General features: G+C 34.1%; 2 protein-coding genes across 2 annotated transcripts; one reads left to right on the plus strand and one right to left on the minus strand.

The window, feature by feature from the left end:
- Window positions 1-2,559: 2,559 nt before the first annotated feature.
- LOC140838562 (14-3-3 protein 9-like) lies at window positions 2,560-6,736 on the plus strand. The gene is made up of 7 exons (XM_073204966.1): window positions 2,560-2,816; window positions 3,268-3,574; window positions 3,654-3,741; window positions 4,638-4,747; window positions 4,836-4,984; window positions 6,341-6,381; window positions 6,471-6,736. Exons 1-7 carry the CDS (start codon window positions 2,744-2,746, stop codon window positions 6,471-6,473), a joined length of 771 nt encoding a protein of 256 aa, XP_073061067.1. The 5' UTR covers window positions 2,560-2,743; the 3' UTR covers window positions 6,474-6,736.
- A 427-nt stretch (window positions 6,737-7,163) lies between these two features.
- Window positions 7,164-9,534, minus strand: LOC140838563 (uncharacterized). The gene is made up of 2 exons (XM_073204967.1): window positions 8,352-9,534; window positions 7,164-7,510 (listed from the first exon to the last, which is right to left on the minus strand). Exons 1-2 carry the CDS (start codon window positions 9,370-9,372, stop codon window positions 7,497-7,499), a joined length of 1,035 nt encoding a protein of 344 aa, XP_073061068.1. The 5' UTR covers window positions 9,373-9,534; the 3' UTR covers window positions 7,164-7,496.
- Window positions 9,535-11,608: the final 2,074 nt, after the last annotated feature.

The raw sequence follows: 11,608 nt of genomic DNA on the forward strand, positions 1-11,608 counted from the left end.
TCAATCAAGGGTTTTTTTAAAAAAAATATTACAAATTAATAAAATCTTTGTAAAAATGTTGCAAATTGTAAAACTTTGTAAAACTAGTACAATCTGGGACTTACTGTCCCGGATTCAATTTTTTTTTTTTTAAAAGGAAAGAAAGTGGGGCTCGGATTTTTTTAAAAAAATAAAAAGGGCGATCGGCGACGGCTTGTAAAAACCCGTCGCTATTTGCGACGGTTTATCCACAAACCGTTGCTTTTGGCGACTGGTTTTTCATAAACCGTCGCGAAAGTAAATCCGTGAATCACTGTCACGGAATCTAAGAAGCCGTGTCAGTTTTCTTCCTCTAGGTAGAAATACGGGTATTCTTTCTATCATCGTCGAAAATAATTGTTCCTCATATTCATTCTCGCAACTTATTTTTTTTCATTCGATTTATATATGCAAAATCCATCTTTTCTACTTCGATCATATATTAATATTATTTGTTCATTTTATCGTCTATTTTATTTGAAGAGATACGCAGATGTAATGTTTAATTTCGTTGATAATATTATAATTATATATTAAGAAGTATTTTTTTGTGTAATTTTTTTTTATAATACTTATCATTTATTTCAGATATTAACATCGTCCGTGGATATTATTACAAGTTCCGTATAATTACGTCTTCGAAGATAATTTAATTAATTTTTTTAATATTTTGTTTGTATTATTTATATTATATTAATGTAATTATAATTTTGTTCACTAATATTATATGATTAAATATAATTTAGTTCAATAGTATATTTTTAATATTAATCACGATATTAAAAAATAGTTTGAATATTAAAAAAATAATAAATATGATTTTTTGATTTTTGAAAATATTTCAAGGTTAGTATTTTTAATATAAATAATTTAATTTAATATAAGAATTAGTTAATATTAGTGTACTTAATACTAATGAAATTATAAAGTATTTTGTTACGTTTTTAAAGTATATTGAGAAATTAACCGTCGTAATTTATAATACAATTAATATTATAATTATACATATACTATATATAAAATTTCACGTAAATATAAAGTTCGTAATTTATATACATATTCAAATTCGAATAAAACAATTAATATTATAATTATTATAATTATTGTAATTGTTGTATTATATCACGTAAATTAAATATAACTATTGTAATTATCGTAGATATAATATCATATCAAGTAAATATAATTATTGTAATTAAATTAAGTATATTAATTAAGTTTTGTAATTATTGTAGATATAATATTATATTACGTAAATTAAATATAATTATTTAATTATTATAGATATAATATTATATCACGTAAATTAAATATAACTATTGTAATTAGTGTAGATATAATATTATATCACGTAAATATAATTATTATAAATTACATTATTAAAATTTCAATAATACAATTAGTATTATAACTATTGTTATTACTTAAAACTTAAAACTGGTATAATGAACGGGTTTTTTTGAAAAAATATTATAAATAAAAAAACTATAACATATGAAGTTATTGATGTAATTATAAAATTACGTATTAAAATTTTGTATTTATTAATAATTCTTGTTAATTGCATGTACCATATTTATTATTTTTTTAATATTCAAACTATTTTTTACTATCGCGATTAATATTAAAAATATATTATTTAACTAAATTATAATTAATCATATAATATAAATAATACAAACAAAATATTAAAAAAATTAATTAAATTATCTTCTCAGACGTAATTATACGGAACTTGTAATAATATCAACAGACGATGCTAATATCTGAAATAAATGACAAGTATTATAAAAAAAATTACACAAAAAATTTATTTCTTAATATATAATTATAATATTATCAACGAAATTAAACATTACATCTTCGTATGTCTTCAAATGAAATGGACGATAAAATAAATAAATAATATTAACATATGATCGAAGTAGAAAAGATGGATTTTGTACATATAAATCGAATGAAATAAATAAGTTGCGAGAATAAATATGAGGAACAATTATATTCGACGATGATAGAAAGAATACCCGCATTTCTACCTAGAGAAGAAAAACTGACACGGCTTCTTAGACTCCGTGATAGTGTTACACGGATTTATTTTAGCGACGGCTTTCTGTAAAACCGTCGCTAAAAGCAACAGTTTGTGGTTAAACCGTTGCCAATAGCGACGGTGTTTCACAAATTGTCGCCGATCTCCTTTTTATTTTCTTTTTTTAATCCGAGCCCCACTTTCTTTCCTTTTTTTTTTTTTAAAAAAAATTTGAATCCGGGACATATTGTCCCGGATTGTACTAGTTTTACAAAATTTTACATCCATATTTTTACAATGATTTTATTAATTTGTAATATTTAAAAAAAAAAAACCCTTCAATCAACTGGGCCAATTGGGTGGTTGCTCAAAATCCTATTTAAATACTGAAATATAATCTATATTTTACCAAAAAAAAGAAAAAAGAAAAAAGAAGAGAAAACACCTTGATTTGAATAGATATCGTGCAACACCCGGTATGTTTTTGTTAGGAACGATTAACTAACGACTTCAGTTGAAACCACAGGAACCGCAGGGAAAGTACAGAAAATAAGTGTTGGTCACAAAATCGATCATTTCTGCAATATTTTTCCACTTTTCTGTCTTCCGTCCCGATCTCTCTTTTTTTATTACATTTTACCATATTTTTCTACTGTACAAATCGTGCGGAGTGATCAAGAATTCCAGCTCGGAACTGCGATGGCTTCCTCCTCGGACCGTGAAACCGCAGTCTACACCGCTAAGCTTGCCGAGCAAGCCGAACGCTACGATGGTAAACCCTCGATTTTATTTATGGGTGTGTCGGTACTGATGCAACTGAGAGGTTATGAATCTAAGTTCCAGTTTCTCTCTTTTTTAAAAAAAAAATTTTAATTTATGGTTCAGGTGGATTATTAGAGTTTTAATTGCTTTCAGTTGTTGCTGATACATTTGTTAAGCTGCTTACTGGTTTGACCTTAGAAACTGTAGTGTCCGCTGCAATTTTGTGGGGCTATGATTGGAAAGTTACTTCGTGTGTAGATTTCACCAAAAGTGTGGGTGTGGTTAATTTTGTTATGGTTTCCTTCATTCAGTATATTTGTCAGTTCCTCGTGAGATGGAAGTAGCAGACTGAAAGAAATCTAAGTGATTTAGGTTGAATTTTATCATTGTTGCAAGTTATGTCATGCTAATTATATAGAGTGAATTTGAATTTTGGTTCGATATTGGCTGGATTTTAACAGAGATGGTGGAAGCAATGAAAAACGTGGCTAAAATGGATGTGGAATTGACAGTTGAGGAGAGGAACTTGTTATCAGTTGGCTACAAGAACGTGATTGGATCTCGAAGAGCTTCGTGGAGAATCTTGTCATCAATTGAACAGAAAGAAGAGTTGAGAGGCAATGAACAGAATACTAAGCGGATCAAGGAGTACAGACAGAAGGTGGAAACAGAGCTCATTAACATTTGTAATGACATTTTGGCTGTCATCGATGAACATCTCATTCCCTCATGCACTGCTGGCGAGTCCAGAGTGTTTTATTACAAGATGTGAGTTGCAGTGTATCATTTGGTTTGCAGTTGTGTGAATGTCATGTAGTTGAGAAGTTGGTTTTCTTTTTCTATGCAGGAAAGGTGATTACTATAGGTATCTTGCAGAGTTTAAGACTGGTAATGATAGAAAAGCTGTTGCGGATGAATCACTGAAAGCATATGAGGTATAATTTAGGTCTAATATTGGGTTGCAATGTTTATTTGACTTTTCTAACTACCACTCATGCATAGATATTGATTAACTTCTCATCCCTGTGAAGCCTTCCTTGGGCACTGTTGTTATTGGTGTGTGTGCGCTCTATTCTTTTGTTTGAGAAATTATTGGAGCTTGAATAGAAGAACGATGACCTAAATACCCAAAATTCAAACGATAATTGGAATATGTGGTGTCTGGCTTGTTATGTCCTTCCCAGAACGAGCTGCATTTTATACTCTGTTTCATTTTATGCTGTTAGATGACAATACATGCAGTTGTTGGGGTTACTGCCAGTGAGCTGTGGAAGCATACATGGAGTCTTTTGCCCAGTTAATTTGGTTGTTCCCTGTGCTGCCAAACATGTTTGCTTCTCATTTTTGCAGTTAGTTTAGTTGGTCATTCGAATTTGGAGGACCAAATTTTGGTAGGCAGACAAGGGAAGTGAAAAGAAAAAAAAAATCATTCTGAGCATTTAAAAAGGGGTAGATTATTAGGTGTGTATCATCATGGTCCATTATTATTTCATGATGCAGCTAATAGGATATGTACATTTTCTTCTCCTGCATTGAAAAGTGTTCACTTTCAGTTTTAATTTCCTTGTTATTCTCCTATTAATTTGTCGCTGAAGCTTTTTTTGTTGCTCTGAATGGAGCTTCTAAATTGTTTGCAGTGAATTTAGAATGATTGTCCTCTTTTTGGCAATGTAATTTCAAGAATGAATAGTTTAACTTGAAGTATTTAGAGAGTATAATGGAATTTAGAAGCCATTTTTTAACTTTGAACATTGGCATGACACCGTCTCTGTTAACCTAAATACCCATCACCAGTTTTATGCTTATTTTACATTTTGAGACTTGTCTGCAGACAGCTACCACCACTGCTGAGGCAGATTTACCACCTACTCATCCAATTCGCTTGGGTTTGGCATTGAATTTTTCAGTCTTCTACTATGAGATTATGAATTCACCTGAAAGGTGTGTCCATTTAGCAATTTAGTTTTGTCTCATTAGCATTAGTAGGGTACAGTTTGTCACTCTATCAAATGATTCACTTGTTTCCCAGGGCATGCCATCTTGCAAAGCAAGCCTTTGATGAAGCAATCTCTGAGCTTGATACCTTGAATGAAGAGTCATACAAAGACAGCACCTTGATTATGCAGCTTCTTAGGGATAATCTCACCCTGTGGACCTCCGACATATCAGAGGAAGCAGGTGATGTAGTAATTATGACCAACTTACACAGCTTAGATTTTGCAATTCGTTGATTTTTTGTAATGTTATTATTTTTTATGTTAGTTTTCCCCCTCCATTTGTGTTTTAATGCCTTTCATTTTGTAATTCTTTTGTGACTGTGTTATACTTGTTTGGATTTTAGTAGGATGGAAAGCCTTTAATCAGAACCGGCTAAGATCTACGATGTTAATTTTCGTGAGTTAATTTTGAGTCCATTACATGATTGAGATGCATGTAAATCGTAAACGTGTTGGCGATCATGCTGGCTGCTGGGATTTGTGAAATTTATATGTCAGTTTGGAAATATAAATGAAGCCACGTTTCTTTTCGAATAATTAATTAATGTTACGTGCAACTTTAGATTATAATTTCCACGTTCTTTGGTATTTCAATACAGCAGTTGTTACGCTGGCATAATTTAGTATAAAATGATTTCATTTATTATTTTGTGTGCATTGACAATATAAATAATGACCTAAATTGATTTGTTATCTCACGCGGCTTCAGCTAACTTTTTCTTCATTTTTAGTATTGGCTATGATACTCCATTCATAGTTATCATCATGAACGAAAAATTGAGATTGTAAACGTACGCCTCTTCAACGAAATGGTTGAATAAGAACTGTACTTTGTGATATGGCAATACGATCCTGATTTGTAAAATCAGTTTGATGTGCGCTTGCAGTGATTAGATAATCTGGGTATGAATATTTATATATGACATTCATTGTTTACTCTATATCAGTAGCACAAACAATACTTGCCACTTTAATGGAAGAAACTACTCCCAATTAAAGCTTCCTACATATTGCGGTATTGTTATTGAGGACAGTTCTTCATTCAATTCAAACTGCTTCCTTCCCACCTTCAAGTGAGGATAAAATATCACATGTTTTTTTGGCTTACATGACAGATTGAAAATTTCTCATTGGACTCATAAAGTTACATGCAAATTTGTGATAGGAAGCACCGAGACCACTTGAAACAAGAGGGGTCTTAGTGCCAGTCGTTTTGTTAAAGATGTAGATAATTAGAATTTGGAATTGCATTGAACTTTCTCACCCTTCCAGCTAGAAAATAGATTAAAAACTCTTGGGTTCTGCCTCTGCTTTTAGGTTAGATAAAAGGGTAGGAGATACAAGTGCGAGAACTGAACTCTCTACTCGCTTTTTGGATTATTGATACATTGTTTTGGTCAATCTTTAGAAGTCTCGACGAAAAGGAATCATCGCCTTTTAATGAAAGAACATTTGGATTCTGTGTACTTGTAATTCGACATAGCTCCTAAAGTTGAACCTTTTTTTGTAGTCTTTAAAACCGCTTTCTTGTTTACAGAAGAAGGGCAAAAATATGATGCTTCCACCAAAGCTGGAGAGGTAGCAGTTCCCATCTTTTATAGACTGTTAGTGGTTTTTCGTGGTTTCGCATATGCTTGAATACACATATATTTCTTGCTTCATTGCAGTGAAACTAATGGATGACTATAGAGCTTTCGACATCTCAGAAGAATAGATGATATGCTTTGGAATGTTCACTTTAAGTATTAATAGATACTTGTTTTTATGGGTGTGATCTTTGTATTAATTGGTCTCTTTGAGATTGTTGTCTGTCATATTGTTCAATTGTTGTGAATGGAGCTATGCTGCCGATTTGATTTGGCCTAATAGGTGGTTAATTTTTAGTGACTACCTTAGCCTAAATAAGAAATTTGTTTGTCTGTGTGTTCGGTAATCTTGTCTACTTTGTCCTCATTTGTTGAACTTGATTGTGTCATAAATCCATCATTATTCCCCGAAACAATAACAGTTTTTGGGATTAAATGTTCGAATATAGATCCAAAGAGAAATTTTATATCGGCCCTTCCAATTTGAATTCAGTCTTTTAGATTCTTCTTGGACATCACCCAGGCCCATGATATTCAAAACGCTTTAACAACGAATAAAGTTATACATTTATTTCACTTTTCCTCTACACATGATTAATTATATTATCCTGGTAATGCCCAAAAAACTCTCGAGCTATTGATTCATTAAAGTGGTGAAAATAAAGTACTAATACAACGCTTCACGACAACCTTACGACGCTATTCAACGTTGGATTCTTCCAACTGCGTCTGGTTTGTAAGCAAGAATACGTAATTTAAGCACTTAGAGGTGAAAAAAAAAACATGTTTTTCCAACCATTTAACCAGAATAAGATTCTTTTATGGAACTATATGTGGTGCCAGAAAACAAAATTCTGGACATGAAAACAAGAAGCATGCAATGATATGTTACAAGTGGTACGTAAGATAATAAAGCAGCACTTCCTACTTCACACTACACCGAGTCCCAGAACATAACTACACCCACAGAAGCTTACCACTATTCTAAATTCACTGGACCTGTATATGCAGAGCTAACTGGAATAAATAAATACTTTTGAGATTGATCGCTGGCAAAACCAATATTTTCTGAGATGGATCCCCCCAGCCAATTGTCTGCTATTGCATTTACAAGTAACTTTCTGTTGCATCAAAAAAACATCAAGAATCAGTCGTTAAACCAATATAGATAATGTAGAGAATATTTCGGTTCTGTTGTGTGCACATCGCAACTCTACCTAGTTCACCTTACAACGTCAACAAACATATGAGATGACAAAACATAGTTAAAAGAATCATGTTTGGATGAATCCTAACTCATTTATAAAACAGAATTTGATTAATCACATCTAATGATCCAAAATATATAGTAGGGACCTTTTACTGCCACCACAACCTAATAAAAAACTTGCAACTTTCAAATGCAAAAGAATTAACAGTAAGAGGAATCCCATAGACACGATATCAATGGCAACAGCAGAGTTGGGCCAGAAGAACAGGGGATGTTAATATCAAATTTCATATCTAAATTTCTTGATAGATTTGAGTTTGTACCTCAAAAAAACATGAACCTGTCCATCTCTTGTAAATCATATGTGTCACCCCTAATTAGTAGTAACAGCACAAGCACCAATTCATATTCATCAATGGGCATGATATGCACCAAATATCCACAGTCTACACTTTTTACATTAGCAACGAACATTATTTTTACCATGATGCAAATTTTTTTTTTTTTGACAAGAAACAGAATTCATTGACAAAGACAATGTACAACGGATTCATACGATATTTTTCCCATCAATCATTCGAAACTACATGATTAACAGGTGAAAAAGCATTAGCAAAAGCCACTTCTCTTTCAAGAATCCGACATGATTCGAGACATTGTGTGATTGTATACTTGGAACATTAACTTGAGCTTCAGTAAATCGGTAGGAGCTACAAAAAATAATGGTTAAATGGAGGTTCTTTAAGACTTACTATGTGAATCGTTGCTCTTAACTCGCTTAAGCTTCTCGAGCTGGACCATGAAGACCTTCATTCTCTGGATCTCTAAATCCTTGGCAAATTGCATTCTTTGCTTCTCCAACTCCAAAAGTTGCCTCTGCTTGGCCTCTTCCACTTTCTCATACATAGTTCCTAATCTCCCTATTGCCTCCGCTAACTTCCGGTACCCCTCCACCGCCGCTATCCCCTTCCTTTTGATCCCCACCACTGGCGGCTGACCACAACAATCATCAGAATCGTCATCATCCTCTTTAGCCTTCATTGCTGCCGCCGCCGCTGCCATTACTGAGAAATTCCTCTCAGTCAAGGTTGGAGGTCCGGAGCGCCTCGTCCTGGGACCTACCGGCACAGACCACGGGAGCCTCAAAAGCTGACTCGGTTCCGGATCTTTTATAACGTGTGGGATCATGTCCAGTGAACTTTTACGGTAATGGGTCAACGTATCTGGTAGCCGCGGCGGAGATGGCGAGACATCCGGCGACGGGGAAACTCTCCGGCGAAGGTTCCTTCTATGACCATTAGAGTTTCTGTCATTAACCTTGACGAAGGTGTCGCCGATGAGCGAGTCAAGGCTGTCGAAGTGGGGCCACGTGGAGGAGTATCGCCCCTTGGATTGGACGACCTTGGACTTCTCGATCTTGTACTTCTTCTTGATGGTGTCTACACGGTTCTTACACTGGACGTCGGTGCGGCGGAGCTTGAAGGAGGCGCCGTGGACGCTGTTGACGGCGTCGGCGACTTCCTGCCAGTGCTTCTGGCGGAGGTTTCCTCGGTTGAGAACCAGATAGTGGGACCCCCAGGCTTCAATGAGCGTCCGGCTAGCATCCTCCGACCAACAGTCCTCTCGGGTGGGAAAAACCGAGGTTCGTGTTGCCGGCTGTGGAAGTTCCGGTTTTGCAGATGAGGGAGGGGAAGAATGGACGTTTTTGTCGTCGTCGGAGATTGGAGAGGTGCTGGCAGAGAGAGGAGGAGAAGGGGTACGTGAGGGCGACATGTAGGCGGCGATCGGCGGCTTTAGTCTCAGAGTTTAATTTTTGGCCTACGAGAATTGAGAAAATCAGCTCGCGGCGAGCACCGGTAACGAGTAGGCAGGTAGCCACTAGCCCAGGCCAAAAACCAAGGGCGTGGCCTTTCAATTTTTACTCTTCCCCCTAAAATTTTAATTTAATATGTATATAATAAATGCATTCATTCATACACACATATATATTACAATTTGAATATTATATTACATTTTTTTGAAGGAAAAAACACAATTTTGGTTTATAATAAAAACTTCTATAAAATCGTTTCACAATTCAGTTTTATGAGACGAATTTTCGACCCAATCCGATTGATGAAAAATATATTAGTTTTTATGTCAAAAATATCATAATTTTTTAATAAATATGGATCAGATCAACTCGTCTCATAAATACAAACTCGTAAGACCGTCTCACATAAAACTTGCTCTTGCGACATCGGTTTCTTTAAAAAGCCAATTTAAATTGTTTATGTGACAATTCCATTTTATTTTCACTGAAATCCATCATACAATTTATTTATTTGAGTTGAAATAAGTAAACAATATATTAAGCCATTTGTACTCTCACTTTGGTGTGTTTGATATCATATCGATTGATTGTTCAACTCCCACGTCAAATACGGCATAAATTATTTGGTCTAATTGCATCAACCCTCCATTGTGAAAAATAAAAAAATCTAGAAAACATAAAACCACATCCTTCAGTTTTTTAAAAATCAAATATATTTCACTTTATAAAAAACTCAGACACATTTACCAACTCTGGTTCTGGTAGAAGATTTTATAGTTGATTTTAAATAACATAGAGTCTAAAATGCTATTAAGTTTATATATGGTGTATTTTGTTTTTTGAATTTTTACAGGATTGTTGATGTAACTGGTCCTAAATGATTTGTGTCTAACCAAATCCAACCATCCTGAAGGTGATGACCGAGGTATGCGAATAACAACTGAGCTCTAAGGGTCGAGCTCCGAAAGTTGGACTCCTACACACACGCTCAAACAACAACTTCGTGAATGGTATGCCAGAAGAGTTTTCCAACGTTATTATTTCGATGCTCAAGTCACAATGAGGCTCACGAAAGATAGATCACTCATAATATATAAATACATATAAAATGTGATATGATCAGTTGAATGAATGGAGGAACGCCTAAACATGTGTATTTACATGAGAAAATTAATTGATTGTAGAACTCAAAAGTCTGGTACCACGAGTCTATCAATTTCTGAACTCCGAGACTTCTCGACTTCTTGAACTCAGTCTATCCTCAACTACTTCAGACAATAACCACCTCGACCATCTCTTGCCTTGGTTCGTTTATGGACTTCAGGGATATCACCAAACATTTTAATTATCGTGGAGCATGATAACTCATGCTAGCTACGAGCCCAACTTCTATCAGGCTGCCCGACCTTCTTCCCCTCGGACAACGATTACGTCGGTCACTTTCTTAGTTGGTTCAAGGAAATCGATCTATGTTTTAATGGGCCCAACAACTATCCAAGACATCATATGGTATGCTTGGATCGATGAATATGAAAAATTTTAAGTTGTGCTTAGATTGATAAATTTGAAAATATGGATTTGATTTCAAATTTCTCGTCTTGCTTAGACTGTCAAAATTTAAGTGAATTTCGAACCCACGATTTATCAAAATTAAAATAATTTGAATGGTAATTATGATGTATTTCAAATAAACTCAATATGAATTTCACTTAAAATTTATTCATCACACCTTTCTTCAAATCAAATGCATCAATTCCTATTTTCGATTGATTTTCTTACTTCCTATCCCAACATGAAAAGTGAGAACTTTCCTTTCTCTCCACTCGAAGTAGATTGAATGACTCCTTCCCTCATTGGCAGTCTAGCCTTAAAATTTTTTTATTTGTTGAGTTCCCTGGAATAGGGTATTAACCTAAGTAAGATAGAGATTAGAACCCAAAGTGCCACTTTTAAGTTTCATGCTACAAATACACAGTCATGAAACAATATTACAACAAAAAAGAAAACTGCTAGGATGTGACTAAGAACCTTAGTCCAAGCAGGGTGAAATCAATGTGACGAATTTTTTTGTGTTCAAATGAATCAAGACTTCATCTAAGATCAAACAATCCAAACATCGGTCATTCAATTTATTACAGCTACAGCTAATGTACAGCTGTAGCTTAGCTTAACCTTTCAGTTAGTTAGTTAGTTAGA

The sequence above is a fragment of the Primulina eburnea genome, chromosome 8 (assembly GCF_022965805.1).
Source record: "Primulina eburnea isolate SZY01 chromosome 8, ASM2296580v1, whole genome shotgun sequence".
In the NCBI taxonomy this organism is placed as follows: Eukaryota; Viridiplantae; Streptophyta; class Magnoliopsida; order Lamiales; family Gesneriaceae; genus Primulina; species Primulina eburnea.